The 17,677-nt window shown below is 52.3% G+C and overlaps 1 protein-coding gene and 1 pseudogene across 1 annotated transcript; both read right to left on the bottom strand.

The window, feature by feature from the left end:
• Positions 1–498: 498 nt before the first annotated feature.
• Positions 499–7,857, bottom strand: LOC128065443 (membrane primary amine oxidase-like; annotated as a pseudogene).
• Positions 7,858–12,964: 5,107 nt separating this feature from the next.
• On the bottom strand, positions 12,965–16,838 carry LOC128065274 (primary amine oxidase, lung isozyme-like). Its single transcript, XM_052658433.1, has 4 exons — positions 15,242–16,838; positions 14,746–15,031; positions 14,244–14,373; positions 12,965–13,504 (listed from the first exon to the last, which is right to left on the bottom strand). The coding sequence occupies exons 1-4, from the start codon at positions 16,836–16,838 to the stop codon at positions 13,232–13,234; spliced, it is 2,286 nt and encodes a 761-aa protein (XP_052514393.1). The 3' UTR covers positions 12,965–13,231.
• Positions 16,839–17,677: the final 839 nt, after the last annotated feature.

Genomic DNA, 17,677 nt, shown 5'->3' with positions numbered 1-17,677 from the left:
GCCCCTTCCAGCTGGACTCCTGGATTCACAAGCCTGCCAGGAACTCTGCCCAGGGCCTCTAGGCAACCAGCCCCAGAGAGACCCCGCATCCTCTCCTGCCAAGTGAGGACTGGGGATTCTCTGGAGAGACCTGGCATGGCTTAAAATGATTTGGGGAAAGCAGAAAGCAAAGACCAAAGAAAAGAAAATGAAAAACACCAAACCAAGGAGTCTTCTAGAAAGGTGTAACCATGACTCCAGACTCTCATCTGACCATTCCTCTCCTCTGTGACAGGAACCCAGCTTGTTGGGGTGCACAGAGCTGAGAAGCCCCTGATTCAGGCAGCATAGCTTCAGGATGATCCCAGCGAGGTGGTAAGCAAGGGAGGACGATAGAGGAGAGAGAGGACCCTGGGGGGTGAGGAGGGAGAAGAGGGCACAGGCTCCCCAGTTCCTGGCCCCTCTCCCCACACTCCCAGACCCTGGAGCCCCATTCTCATTCCCCATCCCAGGGAACACCTAGTTCTGGAAGAAGCCCGCGTGGGAGAAGTCAGGGGGATCAGGGGCACAGGCAGGAGTCTTGGGCAGGCAAGCCAGGGAGTTGACCTAGTAGGACCCAGCATCCTGGTCTTTCTGGAAGTAGATGGAGTCAGCAGAATTGATGGAGGGGTCCAGATCAAAGAAGTTTTAGGGTTGCAGGAAGAAGCCCACACCGTTCCCCACTGTCACCGTGTTTGGAATGTCCTCTGCATGTAGGATGTGCAGGAAAGCGGCTGTCACCTAGGCCACCAAGTCCTAGTGCGGGAAGAAAGGGGGTCACAAAGCCTGGTGCTGCTAAGGACACCTCTGCCTCTCACAGGATTCACTTTGGGAGCCCACCATCACTTAAGAGGGTTTTAAATCTTTAAACATGTTTTAATAGTAGCCCAGACGTCAAAGCATAAAGAATCAACTTCATATTAGGAGCAACACCACCCTCAATGACCCAGCCTGCAGGTGCCATCTCTGACATTTCCCATCACATTGCCATCAGCCTACCCGTCCAAGAGAAATGATGACACCCACAGGCTACTTTAGCACCTCCCCCGACTCTGGGAGAGTTCCCAAACTGTGACTGAAGGAAGGAGAATGGAGGAGGGTAGATCAGGTTTGGATGGCAGAAAAGTTCAACGTTTGGAAATTAATCCTTTAGTGGTGAAGACAGAAATGAAGTTTTAGGTATAAGAGAGGTGGTCTTCCCTGGTCATTCCAGCCCTTCTGAATCCTGGGGCCCTTAAAGGACTCAGTCCACAAGCAGAGACTGAGAGAGTTGCTGCCTCTCGAGGGAAGACTGGAGCATCAGCCAGGGTCTGCAGATGAAGCCCAGCTTAGGAAGTTGCCCGCCACAAGTAGTGAGCAGATCCACAAGAGCACAGAAGCAGGAGTCAGCTCAGCCCTCCAGGTGATCACGGGTTTTCAGGCCCCGCCACCAAGGGAAGGTGGGGCGGATCTCCGTCCCACAGTCAGCTGACCTTTCCAGCAATGGTCTCATTGTTGATGAAGTCAGCAAAGTCCACGGTGGGAGTCCAGGGGTCATTCTGGTTGAAGACGCTGGAGCTGCTGGGCTCTGTCTCCTTCCTCTGGGTCACGGCCAGCTGGTACCTAGAGATGCTCTGGTCAGGGGTCCATGGTCACTGTCCCTGTCCTGCAGCCTGATCATCATGGAAGGGAGCTGAGTCCATGGACCTCAGCTTCCCAGCTCATCCACACCCTCACCGTGATGTCACCCTAGTGTGCAGCCATTTTCCTGCACATCCTACATCCCACCTAGTGGGCGGTCCAACACATTTTGGTTTTTTTTACAGATACAGTACTGGGGTGAACTTTTCCTTTATCTTTGTTTTCTCTTGACCTGAACCCAACATCTTTTCATGGCCTTCTTCTGTTGATCCCTTTGGATTTCACAGCATTAGAAAAACAGGAAAGACTTATCTGCCTGGGCTTTAGCTTTCCAAGGGGACCATTTATCTACTGTCAGCTTTTTGATAACCAGGAAATGTTTTGTGCTCTTACATCAACTCGTACTGAATTTGAACTGGGTTCCCAATTGCCCCTTCCAAGTGCCGAAGAATTGATGTTTTTGAACTGTGGTGTTGGAGAAGACTCTTGAGAGTCCCTGGACTGCAAGGAGATCCAACCAGTCCATTCTAAAGGAGATCAGTCCTGGGTGTTGTTTGGAAGGACTGATGCTAAAGCTGAAACTCTTATACTTTAGCCACCTCATGCGAAGAGTTGACTCATTGGCAAAGACTCTGATGCTGGGAGGGATTGGGGGCAGGAGGAGAAGGGGACGACAGAGGATGAGATGGCTGGATGGCATTACCGACTCAATGGACCTGAGTTTGAGTGAACTCCAGGAGTTGGTGATGGACAGGGAGGCCTGGAGTGCTGCGATTCATGGGGTCACAGAGTCAGACACGAGTGAGCGACTGAACTGAACTGAATTGAACATGCTTTTTTCATCTCATCTACCCATCTCCAACAATACACACCCCCACCTCTCGCAGCTGAAGGCTCTCTCCATGAAACTGTTCTGGGGCAGTGGTCCCCCAGCAAAGCTGACTGTCTGGGTGCAATAGCCATGAGGGTGCCCCCACTTGTTGCTCTGCTTGCTGGCCAGGTACAGGTAGCGAGGGGAGGCCACTTCAGGGGAAAGCGGCCTGCTCCTCGGTTTCCAGCTGCTTCCGGGTCACATGCAGCCTATGTACCTGGTGTTCAGGGCTTCAGGGTATCGCTGTGGGGACAAAAGCCATGTTCTCAGCCCAGACCCAGTTTCCCAGTCCTGGAGGTGGAGGTGCAAAGGGGGAGCAGAGGAGGGAGGCCTGGTCAGGCAGCGGCTCTGCCCCTCTGGACTCTGCCTTCTCCTGGCTTCAGAGTGGGGGCCAAAGAGAAGATCAGACTGAGTGTGTCCCCTGTTTCCCTCCCCTCTCACTCAAAGATGCCCCCAATCTTTCAGCCCCCTCTACTGGAATCATTGCCTCCCGTAGAGTGTCTTACCTCCCACGTCCAGATCCACCTTGCAGTGGGCACTGTGGGTGTGGATGGTGCCCAACGTGTGTTCTCCAACCTGGTTTCTGCGTCTTCGGGCGGCAACAAAGAGGAACGCTGAGCTGATGTAGCCGGTGGCATGGAATTTGTCTTCTATTGCCCCCCTGGGGTAGAAGACCATATCCCACACATAGTCGGAGTTGAGCATCGTGGACACAGACCTGAGGCCAGCACTGTCTCCAGGACTCAGTCACATTGGGCTGGGGTCCTCTGCCAAAGAAGATGATGGCCAGTGCTTCCTGGGAGGTGGGGGGCGGGGGTGCTCCTTCTGTTCAGGTGCGCAGGGGCTGCAGCCTTGGGGGGCAGCTGCAGCTCTACTGAGAAGACACAGTTGTCTGAGGGTCGGGCATGGGCTGTATCCACCAGGTCTGGGCCCAGTTTCTAGGTAAAAAAGGACATCACAGTTGTCAGCTCTTCTTGGCTCAGGTCTGCAAACAGCTGGCTCTGGTCAGGCTGTGTCCAGGTCTGGACACTGGGGGATCCAGAAGGGCAGGGGGCAGGCAGGCTGGGATGACATTGTTTCCCAACTCCTTCCTCACTCCCAGCACCACTGTCCTCCCTGCCCATCACCAGAAGAGTCCACAAGGACAGAATAATGCAGATAAACATTGTTAAAACTCCTGACTCTTCAGGCTCTTAAATCAGAATGCAGCATGCGATATAGACACACGGACAGACAGAATGGGGTGCACGATGCCTCCTTAGTGTCTGGAAGTTTCCGGCTCTGGGTGGGTCTTCTGGGCGATGGCATGAAGGGTACATTCAAGACAAGTAGCCAAGGGCAGAGGGTTGGCAGGGAGTGGAGGGTGGGTGGGGGTAGTGGTTAACTCAGTTCGGGTATGGGGTTGAGGTAGGAATCTGCATTTTAAGTGGGCCCATGTCAGCCTCTGTCTTTTTGTGCCAAATCAAACACTCAGGTTCAAGGTTGGAGCACAAAGTGGGGGAGGGCTGGGCTTAAGTACACAGCTGGAGACAGAAGAGGAAGATGTGACGGGGACAGAAAGGGACTGTCCTTGGGCTCTTCCTTCTGCTCCAGGCCCAGACTTTCTCCTGGCTACCTGGCTGTAAGCAAATCACACCTGAGCACAACCCTCCTGCAGGATTCGCCCCTTCCTTCCTCTAGACTGGGAAGCCCTCATCACTGTCTTCTGCTCCCCTAAAACCAGAATCCTACAGGCACCCACAGGAGCCTGCAGAGTCATGCTGAGAACACAAAGCACCTATAGGGAGCTGGGGGACTGAAGGGCTGAGCCAGTTCAACATCGTGGAGGCCCTGCACTCCCTGAGTCACTGGAGGGGAGCAGGCGGTGGGGGGGAGGAGTCAGTGTAAGAAAGACCCCCTCATTATACCAGGAGCAGGACTGACGGACCATCACAGGTCAGGGTGCCTGGAACCCTGGCTGTGAACTTAACCTAGCTGTCCACAACCCTCATCCCCAGGAAACCCCTTTCCAGGATACTGCAGAGGCAGAGAGCAAAGCTACCTCTGTTCTCAGGTAGGTGATGTGCTGGAGACACCATCTTCTGTGCAGCCAGGTCCTGACAGGACCAGAGAAACTGAGGGTTCCAGAGATGGGACCCGCTTCCCTGGTAACTGGGGGAGAATCCTTTCCAACCTGCACACCTCCAAGACCACTTCCCCCGAAAGGCACCTTAGATGACCTTGCAGACAGAGTATGTTTGCCTGGAGGAGAATGGACAGTACATCCCAGCTGAAAGAATCAGGAGGTGCAAAGGTACAGAACTTGAACCAGCCTGGGCATGGGTCGGAAATGGCCAAGGTCAGCATATTGAGTGTGAGGTGGAGACAGGAGTAGGTGGGACAGCAGAAGAGATCAGGTCAGGAAGCCTTGTGCAGTGTGTGGGTCTTAAGGAAAGTAGGCCTTGCAGAAAGACAGGAATCTGGGAACCTGTGAAACCAGGGAAATCAACCCCAGAAAGGTCATGTTCTCCAGATACCAGCTGCTTCTGCAACCAGCTCTATTTTGATATGCAAATTCCACATACGGGTCATTTTGTTACCAAGCTGCGTCCTTGGACACTTCCATCAGTAGAGTTGATAAGAGGCCAGAGGAGGAATTGAGGCAGGGCCTTACTGGTACTCAAGCTGCTGCAGGAAGGAGCAAGAACAAAACACAGTTTCCCTGCTTGCCCTGTGTGGCCTGGTTCCTTCAATGGAGTATGAGTGGGGGCAGATCCGGAGAGCGGGCCCCAGGGCTGGCTTAGGTGGTCTGCCCAGCTGCTTGTGATGCTGTGGCAGGGATCATGCCCAATACACTGCTTTTGCTTTTGGCAGCTCAGAAGTGGCAGTACACTTGTACTGTTTTTGTATCTATGGTTCATGATCGCCCCAACTGCTGGTCCATGCCGGTATTTTGAATACCACACACTTTCCCTGTATTCTGTTGCTTGAGGAGACGTTTGTCCATGTGCCAGTGCAAGCACCCCAGTCAAGGGTCTTCAGCCCCAGTCTCTGAAATTGAAACGGTTCATGCAGACGTTGTACTAAGAAGAGCAGAATCTGAGGTCACACTCAGCCCTGGCCACAAGGCCAGCCTTTCCAGGCCAAGAACTTCATTCTGGATCCTTTTGTAAGTGATGGCTTCTTCTCCTTGGTAAGAACACATCATCAAGAGGATGGATATTGCTCTCCCCGTGCTTGGGAAAAGTAATCCCAACCAGTGTGACCAAGCACAGCTCAAGAAGAGCCACTCTGCTGGGGTATCCTAGGTCTCCTAGGGAAGGTAGGTAATGATCAGGGAGCAGGAGGGAGAGATTCTGCCTGATCTGGTGGAGGAACTGATATAGAAGAAGGTGCCCCCTGCCCATCTAAGCGTCCTGCTGACACATCCCTTCCTCTGATGTCCTTTCATCTAGGCTTCACAATCATCGTGTCAGCCATCCTAAACCAAAAAAGGAGTCTCATTTGGAGAATTACTCAGGAGACAGGACCACATGTCCTGTTCCCCCCAGTAGGTCTTATTTTTCTTTGGACAAACTTTTCCTCAGCCTCTGTGACTATGCTCAAGGTGAGTTGATTCCTGGGACCCAGAGCCATCTCCAGCCCCACGATTGGGCCCCAGGAGGCGGTGACTGAGCTGAGCTTGTGCTTGGAGGCCCAGTCCAGCAGCAGAAGGACCCGCAGTTCACTGCACTCCAATCTGCAATCTGGGGACACGGCTCTGCCTGTGGTTCCGAGCAGGCTTGGATGTGGGACAGACAGAGATCACGACACCGGACGGGAGGCAAAGGGCCAGACTGAAGCCACTGACCTGGAGGACAAGAGGAGGCGAGGGTCTGAGCAGTGTGGTGGGTCGAGTTGACAGGACTCGGTATCTGATTGGCTGGGTGGGTGGGTGAGAAAGAGCACAGTGTCTTACATGACACAGAGATACAATTCCACTCGGTGATTTGGTTATATGTGGATTTTTCTTTTTTTGGTCCCACACTGCACGTTGTAGGACCCTAGTTCCCCAGCCATGCATGGACCCCGTGACCACTGCAGCGGAAGAGAGGAGCCCTAACCTCTGGACCGCCAAGGAATTTCCTCTAATGGGTGACGTGAGTGGGTGAGCGGTTTTCCTCATCAGAAGAACCTACAAGAAGAACAACCAGGTTAAGGGGAAAACCAATAAATTTGAGGTTGAGGTGCTCCTGGGAAGCCCCAACATACATGCCTAGAAAAGGGACCATTGTCTCTATGGGTTTCCAGGGATGGGAGAACAGCTTCTAGGCTGGAAATTGAGATGTAGGTTGAACAAGTAGTAATCATTAAAGACAGGAGAGCCTGCAATCATCCATGGGACTGTGCAGAAGGGAGAGAGGAGGGCTGGGGCCAAAGGCCAGAAAACGCCCAGGTGTGGGGCTGAGCGGGCTGGTTGGTGGAGAAGAAGCAAAGGAGCTGTACAGGAGCCTGGGAAACAACCGGCATGCCCTCGGAGGGGTCAGAAGGTGAGGAGGTCAAAACAGGCAAGAGTTTTCCATAGGGACTAGTCAGAGAGGACCAATGCCACCCAGAGGTCCAGAAAGTAGGGGCTGGAAGGGCCTGTGGCTTCTGCCTCAGCAGAGGGAGGGGAATGGGATGAGGAGGGACTCAGGGGGAAGGGAAGCTGACCCTGGAAAGGGAGAGCTCTCCTTGGAGGATGGCGCCTGGAAGGAACAGACCCAGGGAAGACACCCCCAGGAGAGGCAGGGTCCTGGATTCGACTTAGCAAGAGGACCCCCTTCTGGAGGGGGCCAGTAGGGGTAGGTTTCCCTTAAAACAGGTAAAGGGTCTGTAGAAATAATGAGCCCATTTTCACTGCCAAATCCAATCGAAGAAGCTGTCTGGGAGAGCCAAGAAACCTTTTATTTTTTTCCTTAGGGGTTTAATTTTCTCCCATCCCACCATGCTCTGTATAAAGTTTACAAGGATCATCTAAGCAATTATCTCATCAGCGCACAAAGGACCAAGGAACTATTTTGGGTAGGATTTTACTTTAATCAGCAACTGACTTTCCCAAGTGTTACGTGTTCATTAAATACAGTGATGCTCTGGGACTTCCCTGGTGGCCCAGTGGTTCACACGCTGGGCCCCCACTGCAGGAGGGGCAAAGGACACTCTCACCCTGGCACTCCCTTGCTTAGAATCCTTCCATGGCTCCCCATTTCCCTTAGGGTAACCATGGATTGCAAGCACGTGCCTTCTCTGCCCCTGCTTGTCCCTCCAGGCTCTGCTCTCAGCCCACACACCCGTCAGTGAACCTGGGGACTTGCATGGTGTTACCTTGTCACTTCCTGGCCTTTGAACATGTTGTTCTCTCTTCCTGGAAACGTGTCACCACTCACTTTCTTCTCCTATGGCCAGCTCTATCCATCAGCTTAGACATCTCGTCCCTCAGGAAGCCTTCTCCAGTCCCTAAGTCCAGGTCAGGAGCCGCTGCTTTGTCCTCCTCCCACCTCCCTGAAAAAGTCCCTGATATAATTGACTCCTGACTTGCGGCTATCACCCCTGGGGATGACATTGTGTCTTACTCCATAATGTATCCTGGTGCCTCCCAGGGCGCCTGGCACACAGGAGGCATGGGGGAAGTCTTGTCAAATGCGTGTGGGAATCCTATCCTGCAGTCGCAGAGGGAGCCCTGCCTAGGGGCTGCAGGACGAGAGCCGAGGCAGGAGGGCACAGCTTCTGCTGCTCACAGTTTGCCTGTATCTCCATTCCTGGAATCCCAGTTAGGCCCCTCCTGTAAGGATATCTTGTGGTCCCCTAATTCTGTTCCTCAAGGGCAATGGGCCCAAGTCCAAAATTTGTGCCCTTGTGGACAGGAGTTCTGCCGGGGTCCAGCCCCTGTGGATCTAGGGTAATTCGAAGGTGGGGACGGAATCGGCGTCCTGGAAAAAACTTATTTAATTGCAGATATAGAGAGAGATTAGAAACAGATAGTGTAGTAGGAAAATTAGTGGAGAAAAAGAGGCTGAATAACTGGTTTACGTGGAATACTAATCACCACCTACGTAGGCCACAGGCGTCTTTCCGTTCTCCCGAAGGAGAGAAGGCACTGAGGCCTCCCCGGTCCGATCTTAGAAGCCCCAGCAAAGTTAGCAGGCTTGTGGGTACCCTCGTACCAGATGGGAATTCAGCCAGGAAAACGGGGAGCAAGAAAGTAAACGACATGGGGGAATCAGTCTTTCCAGAAACTGATCCGATTTCTTTATTTTTCAGGTTTGTTTATATACCTTTTTGTTATACATAGGGATGAATACAGAGTCACGCAGGGTCAGCAGACCTGACCCTTGTCACAATCAGGTGCTTCATATAAAATTATACAGAGGTCTTATGGGTTTTTACATCATCTTCTAGCCATGAGGTCTGCTGACATTTCATGGCCCTTTCTGATACCGGTCAGTTAACCAGAAAACTTATTTTTCCAGAGGTGATTTTTTCTTAAATCAGGCACCACCCTCCAAATAAAGTTGTATTCCTATAGGGTGAGGGTGTAGTGAGTTACAATCAAGAAAGGAATTTACTTAACCTAAGGTTTAACATGATTAATCTTAAAGGTTAATACTTATTTTTCCTATATGCTAGTTATATTCATTATAAGGGCAAGGAATATGGGGATTTAGCAGCAAATATTGGCTCAACAAATGTAAACCCTTCACCAATGTTCCCCTTAAGATCTATTTTGTCTTAAGATAGTGATAAAGTTACATTATTACATAGCATAGTGATTTATAGTAATTTATAACAAAGTACAGTGATCTATAACAAAAGAGAAAATTAATTAACTCAAAAAGTCTAGTATTGCTAACATCAAAAAACTACTGTATTTCCTTTTCTATATTCCAAATACATTGATTAATATATTCCCAGGTGCCTAAGGATATGGAGGCCTGGCGGCAATCATTGACTCATCAATGAAAAAAGCCCTATGCTAATACTCCAAACTCTCTGTGCTGTTTATGGTTCAGAGGTTGTCACACAAGCTAGTCTGTCAGCAGAGAGGTTTGACCTGAGACACCCTTGTCACACCCAGGGCAGGGAATTAGCAGTAATTATTGGCACGACAAATGAAAAAACCCTTCACCAATATAATTTCTAATCAACCCACTATACTATACTAATAATTTTCTAACTGCTCAAAAGAGTCTGTATTTAGAAAGTTTTAAAGCATCTCATGCCTCTCAAGGTTGGGAGGCTGTAAACAGTCACATGTGGCCTTACAAACCTGATCAGGAAGGCTAGAGGACCTCCAGAAGAATTTCTAAGTTGAAACACTCTTGCATGCCCAGGAATTTTTATTAACTGGAGCTGCAAGTTAACTCCTTTTCCGAGAGAAATGGTTATGGGGGAGAGCCCCCTGTAAAGTCAGAGGTGTAGGAGAGAGCATGAAACAGACTCTGGTTTGAGGGTAGATGCTCGGGAACAGGGGGTTTCCTGAGGCTTGATCACGCCTTTGCGTATGCCAAGCTTCCTTCCTCATGACATTTGCCATGGGCGGAGTTCCTCACGCTGGCCCCCGGCAGAGTTCTTTCAGGACGTGACATCCTGGGTTACTCTTCCCTCCTTTGGCTTGACACTGAGTCTGAGGCCAACAATCCAGCAAGCTTCAGGTTTTAATGAGAGTGGGAGGGGTGGCCAGCTGGAGGTCTGCCTTGCAGGCCTCCTGACCTCAGTGGGCTGATAAGCTCACTATCTCCATGTCTACTGAGGCCTGGGCCAGGGGAGTCATCCCTAGACCAGCTGTAGAGAGACACAACCATAGTCCCTGTTCCACATCAAAGCTGTGAGCGACCATCCGGACACACTCACAAGCACACTCACCACTGTAAACACTCACTGCCTTGGTCTGGACATGGTTTCAAGGGAATGACTTGCAAGTTATTCTGCCCGGGTAGGGGAGGGGTTGACACCACATTCCTTTATTCCAAAAACAAAATAAGTTCCTTTATTCCATTGCCTCCAAAACTGACTCTCCTGCAACTGACCATAAAAAGGAGCCAGGAGGAGGTAAGAAACAACAGCATACAAATCTCATGGAGAAGTTCAGTGACTCAGGTCAGAGAAAGAAAAGGCATCAGGTCAGTATCGGAACCATGCGGCCACAGCACCCATTTTTGTCCTCTGTCCCAGTCTTCAGCCACTCCTTCTCCTCAGTCACTGTCCTCTGCACTCTGGCCTCCACCTTGGCTCGTGTTATAAGTTCATCCACCCGCCACCCTCTCTCCTGGCTGAGGGCTTTCTCCCTGTTCTTTGAAACCTAGCTTCTCTCCAGCTCACTGATTTGTCTCCATCCACTGTTGACCCAGCAGGGAACCTGGGTTTGGAGCAATGCAGAAAGGAGCAGAAGTTTCTGTGCTGTGTGAGCCCCCTGGATGTGACTCCCTCAGGCCAGAAGCCGAGTAGCTTCTAAAATCTGTTTCCTGTCCTTCACCTCCCAGCCCCGCCTGGGCTTCCAGCAGGTGGAAGTCACCCCTCCCCATTGCTTCTCATTCCCCCTCCTTGAAGAGAGACAGACAGAGAGAGTGAGCCATAGACAGTCAAAGAGAGACTGACTGAGGTTTAACGTTTTCCTTGGAGACGTACAGACAAGAAGAGGCAAAGAGGTCATCAGTCAGTCAGTCAGGTCAATTCAGTCACTCAGTCATGTTCAACTCTCCACAAATTCATGAACCACAGCACGCCAGGCCTCCCTGTCCATCACCAACTCCCGGACTCTACCCAAACTCATATCCATTGAGTCGGTGATGCTATCCAACCATCTCATCCTCTGTCATCCCCTTCTCCTCCGGCCCTCAATCTTTCAGGGTCTTTTCAAGTGAGTCAGCTCTTCGCATCAGGTGGCCAAAGTATTGGAGTTTCAGCTTCAACATCAGTCCTTCCAATGAACACCCAGGACTAATCCTCTTTAGGATCTCCTTGCAGTCCAAGGGACTCTCAAGAATCTTCTCCAACACCACAGTCCAAAAGCATCAATTCTTCGGTGCTCAGCTTTCTTTATAGTCCAACTCTCACATCCATACATGACTACTGGAAAAACCATAGCATGGGGTCACCTGAGACCACACCTATTTCTCTGGGTCTCAAATATTTGAGAAAATTGAGTCCCTGGGCTCATCTCTCAACACAGTTTATCCTCCCCCATTATACTCTATCCGAAAAGACAACTTATTAATAGTTTAAAGGATGAGGTCAGGTCTTGTATGGGACCATTTATTATTTGAATAATAATAAATGAATAGATAATATACTCATATGGCTCAAAGTTTTTAAAAGGGCTTATATTACTAAGTCCCCCCTCCTGGATCCCTTCCACCTGGATGCCCTCCAGAGGCAACCAGTGTCACCCATGTCTTCTGAATATGTATCTATAAGATATGGAAATATGTACTCATATGATCTTTCCTTTAGAACACAAAAGGTGGTGCCCTATACACACTTCTGTACCTTGCCTTGCTCTTTAGAAGATTAATTTCTAGAAAGAAATATGACTGGTTTTACAGCTGCATAATATTGCTTGTAAGACTGTATTAGAATTTATTAATAAATCTTCTAAAAAATACAGTTCTGTAATTTCCAGTCTCTGGATATTTGTAAAGAGACCCTGGATCCAGACCTTTTCCATCCACATCTCCACAGGGACAGCCTGTGGGGGAGGCTCCATCCCCAGACGCCCTGGCTCCTTTGCATGCTCACACGTGATTGGACAACCCCTGGCCCCATGACAGGTCTTCTTGCCTCGCTCCCTAGGTGCCCACCCAGCCTCCCCCACTGGCTCCTGCCGTGTGCAGAGGCCACAGGTCACACAGAGACCTGGCACAAATGATCACTCCTCGTTACCGCTGCGCCCACAAAGCCAGCTCAAGTGCCCCCTAGAGCTGCTGCTGTCTCCATGACCACTCCTGCAAGAAGATGCAAGACAGGGCATACAAACACATTGCCCCAGGACTGGGGAAGGGGCAGCCTCCAGACACTGGGAGGCAGATGGGGACTGTCTTCTCAAGCTAGATGTCCCTTGCATTTTCAGACTTCCACAGGCCTAGAGTCAGGAGAGGAGACCAGAGTTGAACAATGAGAGCTGAGGAACATCTGCTGAGGGCCAGGAGGTAAATACCAAGATAGAAGAACAGGTAAGAACAGGAGAAGGCAGGGCAAGAAGGAAGGGAAGAAGGAGGCCCAGGATGAGAGGAAACAAGGGCCAAAGAGCCCCTTCCAACTGGACTCCTGGATTCACAGTCCTGCCAGGAATCCTATTGGCAGCCACCCCCTTAGAGAGCCTCCATCCTCCCCTCCCATGTGAGGACTGGGGAGTCTCAGGAGAGACCTGGCATGGCCTAAAAAGATTTGAGAGTGCAGGAAACCATAGTCAAAATGATAAAAAAGCAAAACACACCAAAACCAGGAATCGATTGCTAGGTTTAATAATCATTCCAGACTCCCCACTGGCCATTCCTTTCCTCTCTGCAACAGGAATCCCGCAGGGTGGGGTCCACAGAGCTGAGACGGCCCTGTGTCAGGCAGCACAGGCTCAGGATGCTCCCAGCAGGGAGGGGAAGGCAAGGGAGAGAAAGGACCCTGGAGGGTGAAGAGGGAGAAGAGCGCACAGACTCCACAGCTCCCAGCCCTTCTTCTCCGCACATTCCCTGGCCCTGGGGCCCCAGCCACATTCCCCATCCCAGGGAACACCTAGTGGGAGAAGCCCGCATGGGAGAAGGCAGGGAGGTCAGGGGCACAGGCAGCAACCTGGGGCAGGCAAGCCACGGAGTTGACCTCACAGGACCCAGCATCCTGGTCTTCTCGGAAGTAGATGGAGTCAGCAGAATTGATGGAGGGGTCCTCGTCAAAGAAGTTGTAGGGTCGCAGAAAGAAGCCCACACTGTTGCCCACTGTCACCGTGTTGGGAATGTCCTCTGCATGTGGGATGTGCAGGAAACCAGCTGTCACCCAGGCCACCAAGTCCTAGTGGGGGAAGAAAGGGGGTCATGAGGCCTAGCGCTGCTAAGGACACCTCTGCCTCCCACAGAATTCACTTTAGGAGCCCACCGTCACTCAAGAGGGTTTTAAGCTCTCAACGCTTTATCATAGTAGCCCAGAAGTCAAAGCATAAGAAATCAACTTCATATTAGGAGCAACACCAGCCTCCACTGTTCCAGCCCGCAGCTGCCATCTCTGACAATTCCCATCACGTCGCCATCAGCCTACCCATCCCAAGAGAAATGATGACACACACAGGCTACTTCAGCACCACCTCTGACTCTGGGAAAGTTCCCAAAGTGTAACTGAGAGGAGGTGAATGGAGGAGTGAAATCAGGGCATGGGTGACAGAAAGGCTGACATTTAGAAATTAACCATTTGGTGGGGAAGAGAGAAGGGGAGAGGTTTAAGGTATAAGAGATGTGGTCTTCCCTGGTCATTCCAGCCCTTCTGAATCCTGGGGCCCTTAAGGACTCAGTCCACAAGCAGAGACTGAGAGACTGCTGCCTCTCGAGGAAAAGTTGGAGCCTCAGGAAGGGTCTGCAGATGAACTCCCAGCTTAGGATATTTCCCTCCACAGGTAAGGAGAAGATCCACAAAAGCACAGAAACAGGAGTCAGCTCAGCCCTTCAGGTTTTCACAGGGTTTCAAGTCCCCATCCAAGAGAAGGTGGGGCTGATCTCTGTGTCCCCCACAACTCCCTCATCTCCCACAGTCAGCTGACCTTTCCAGCAATGGTCTCATTGTTGATAAAGTCAGCAAAGTCCACGGTGGGAGTCCAAGGGTCATTCTGATTGAAGACGCTGGAGCTGCTGGGCTCTGTCTCCTTCCTCTGGGTCATGGCCAGCTGGTACCTAGAGATGCTCTGGTCAGGGGTCCATGGTCACTGTCCCTGTCCTGCTGCCTGATCATCATGGAAGGGAGCCGAGCCCATGGACCTCAGGTTTCCCCTCTCATCTACAGTTACTCAATGTCACTCTAGTGGGTGGCCCAACACCTTTCCATGTTTATCTGTACATCCCTTTCAATTTCACAACATGGCCCCACCCAAGCAGAAAAGACTGTTCCCACTTGGGTGGTTTGTATCCACTGTGGGCCTTTTGATAATCAGGAAATAGGTTTTGGGCTCTTACCTCGCCTCATGTACAGTTTGAACTGGGTTCCCAAATGCCCCTCCCAACACTCTTCTCATCTCAACCAACCCTCCAACAACGCACCCCACCCACCTTCCCCAGCTGACGGCTCTCTCCAAAGGGCTGTTCTGGGGCAGCGGCTCCCCAGGGATGCTGAGCAGCTGGATGCGGTAGCCCCGAGGGTGTCCCCACTTGTTCTTCTGCTTGCAGGCCAGGTACAGGTGGCGAGGGGAGGCCCCTCCCAGGGGGAAGGCAGCCTGCTCCTCTGTCTGCAGCTGCTTCCGGGTCACATGCAGCCTCTGTATCTGGTGCTTGGGGCTCCAGGGTATCGCAGTGGGGACAAAAGCCATGTCCTCAGCCCAGACCCAGTTCTCCAGTCCTGCAGGAATGGAGTGGGGAGACAGGAGGAGCGAGAGTTAGTGAGGCAGCTACCCTGCCCCCTCTGGAGTCTGCCTGCTCCTGGCTTCAGGCTAGGAGCCAAAGACAAGGCCAGACTGAGTGTGTCCCTTGCTTCCCACCGCTCACCCAAAGATGTCTCCAATCTTTCAGGCCCCTTACTGCAATCCGTGCCTCCCCTGGGGTGTCTTACCTCCCACGTCCAGATCCACCTTGTAGTGGGCAGTGTGGGTGTGGACGGTGCCCAGTGTGTTCTCCCGAACCTGGTTTCCATATCTTCGGGCAGCGCCAAAGTGGAACACTGAATTGATGAAGCCCGTGGCATAGAATTTGACTTGAATGGCCCCATTGGAGTGAAAGATCACATCCCACACATAGTCAGAGTTGTACAAGGTTGAAACAGATCTGAAGACCAGCAGTGTCTCCACAACACCCCCAAAATAGTGAGAAAACGCATCTGAGTGATGTCGCCTCAGGGGCAGGCCCTCGTTCTGCTCAAACACACAAAAGGCATCGTGTAGGGTCCTGGGGGCTTGGGACTCTAGAAGGAAGTGCCAGTCCACATAGGTGGCCAGATAGGGGCAGTCGATGCCGCGGGTCAGGGGTGTGGCAAACTTGCCCAGACCAAAGCCTCGATCCACATAGTGGCTCACCATTGCTACTGGGGTATTCCCACCATAGACAACCAGGACCTCTTGCAGGCTGATCTCATAAGCCAGTCGTTCTCCCTGGAAGCGAATGTCAAAGATCCTAGGACCGCTGAAAGCTCCGAGGCCAAAGGAGAAAGTCCACAATGAGGAGGTCACTCGACTGCCTTGGACACTGAAGCGGGCGCCCTGAGGATGGAACTGCAGAGGGGGAGCTGGACCCGGGGGCACCTGGGACTTCAGGGACCAGGACCCACCTGTGCCGTTGTCTGGGATCACCACCACATTCACCTGGCCAGCCTCAAACTGCTCCTCCAGCTGGGCCAGACTCTCATAGTAGCGGCCCTGAAAGAACACCTTCTGGATGGTCCACTGGGCAGGGTCCAGAGCCTTGTGATCTACCAGCAGCTCCAACCCCACAGGGTGCAGGTAGACCCCAAAACCTGAAATGTTATAGTAGAGGCCAAACCATGTGGCCCTGTCCCCTGACTGGACACCACGGGGAGCTGTGGTCAAGATCACCAGGTTCCTTCCTCCTTGTTTGTAGGAGCAGCAGTGGTGGAGGACACCAGCAGCCTGGGGCAGCTCTCTGTCAAAAATCATCTGCTCTATGTCCTGGGACTCTCGGAGAAGCACAGGGCGTCGGTAATAGGGCAGGGGGCCCCCATGACGCTCCACGGTCACATCCCGCATGTAGGAGGGCCGGGGCAGCGGCCCCACCACCAGCTCAGTCACATTGGGCTGGGGTTGTCCGCCAAATAAGACGATGGCCAGTGCCTCCCGGGCAGGTGGGGGGCTCCCCCTGTCCAGATGGGCCAGGGCTGCAGCCTTGGGGGGCAGCTGCAGCTCTACTGAGAAGACGCAGTTGTCTGAGGGTCGGGCCTGGGCTGCATCCACCAGGTCTGGCCCCAGCTGCTGGGTCAGGAAGCTCATCACAGCCCTCAGCTCTTCCCGGCTCAGGTCTGCAAACAGCTGGCTGTGGTCAGGGTGTGTCCAAGGCTGGGCACTGGGGGATCCGGAGGGGCAGGGGGGAGGCAGGCTGGGATGACATTGCTTCCCAACTCCCTCCTCACTCCCAGCACCACCTTCCTCCCTGCCCATCACCAGAGGAGTCCACAAGGACAGAAAAATGAAGATGAACATCACTACAGCTCTGGCTGTCTTCAGGCTCTTGATTTGGAGCGCAGCATGCATGATGGACAGACCGGCAGAACCGGGTGCACAGAGCCTCCTTCAGTGTCTGTAGGTTCCTGTCGTTGAGTTGTGCTTGAGTCAACGCGTTATATGTACACTGAGGACAAACAGCCAAGTAAAGAGGAATGGCAGTGATTGGAGGCTGGGGCGGGGCAGAGATCAGGCCAGGTCAGAAGATGCAGCTGAGGTTGTAAATTAAATTTTAAGTGGCCTATGTCAGCCTCTGTCCTCCTGTTTCAAATCAAACACTCAGCTTCACAAAATGGGGGAGGTATGGGTATGGAAGACACAGCTGGAGGGAGGAAGTGGTAGAAGTGACGGGTCCTGGGGCTCTTTTTCCACTCTCTCGATGGAACCTTGCTCCCTGCTACATGGCTGCAAGCAAAACTCCTGTGTTCAGCCATCCAGCCAGATTCCGCCTTCCTTCCTCTAGTCCATGAAGCCCTCTGATGAGGGCTCCCATGCAGCAACCAGAACCCTTCTGACTTGTATAGGAGCCTGGAGAGTCATGCTGAGAACACCGATCACCTGTGGGGAGCTGGGGGGCTGAAGAGCTGAGCCCGGTCAACATCTTGGAGGTCTTGAACTCCCCGAGTCACTAGGAGAGACTGAGGGGAGTGAATCCATTCAGAAGCTGGAGCGGGCGGGAAGTTGCAGCTTACAGAGACCCCCCACCTTGAGCAGAACTGATGGACCACATCAGACGCCAGGGGCATAACACCCTGGCTCTGAATTTAACCTCGCTGTCCACAGCCTTCATCCCCAGGAAACCCTTTTCCAGAATGCTG

This window comes from Budorcas taxicolor, chromosome 19, assembly GCF_023091745.1.
Source record: "Budorcas taxicolor isolate Tak-1 chromosome 19, Takin1.1, whole genome shotgun sequence".
NCBI classification, from domain to species: Eukaryota; Metazoa; Chordata; class Mammalia; order Artiodactyla; family Bovidae; genus Budorcas; species Budorcas taxicolor.
The sequence above is the reverse complement of the archived record's forward strand: the minus strand, read 5'-3'. Positions and strand labels throughout refer to the sequence as shown.

What these genes read in the sequence shown, in the direction of transcription:
- LOC128065274 (XM_052658433.1), bottom strand. Translation starts at nt 16,838, where the DNA reads ATGTTCATCTTCATTTTTCTGTCCTTGTGGACTCCTCTGGTGATGGGC. An exon ending in AGAGCCGTCAGCTGGGGAAG is followed by an intron (nt 14,374 to 14,745) that starts GTGGGTGGGGTG and finishes GAGCATCTCTAG; the next exon opens with GTACCAGCTGGCCATGACCC. An exon ending in ATGAGACCATTGCTGGAAAG is followed by an intron (nt 13,505 to 14,243) that starts GTCAGCTGACTG and finishes TTCCCCCACTAG; the next exon opens with GACTTGGTGGCCTGGGTGAC.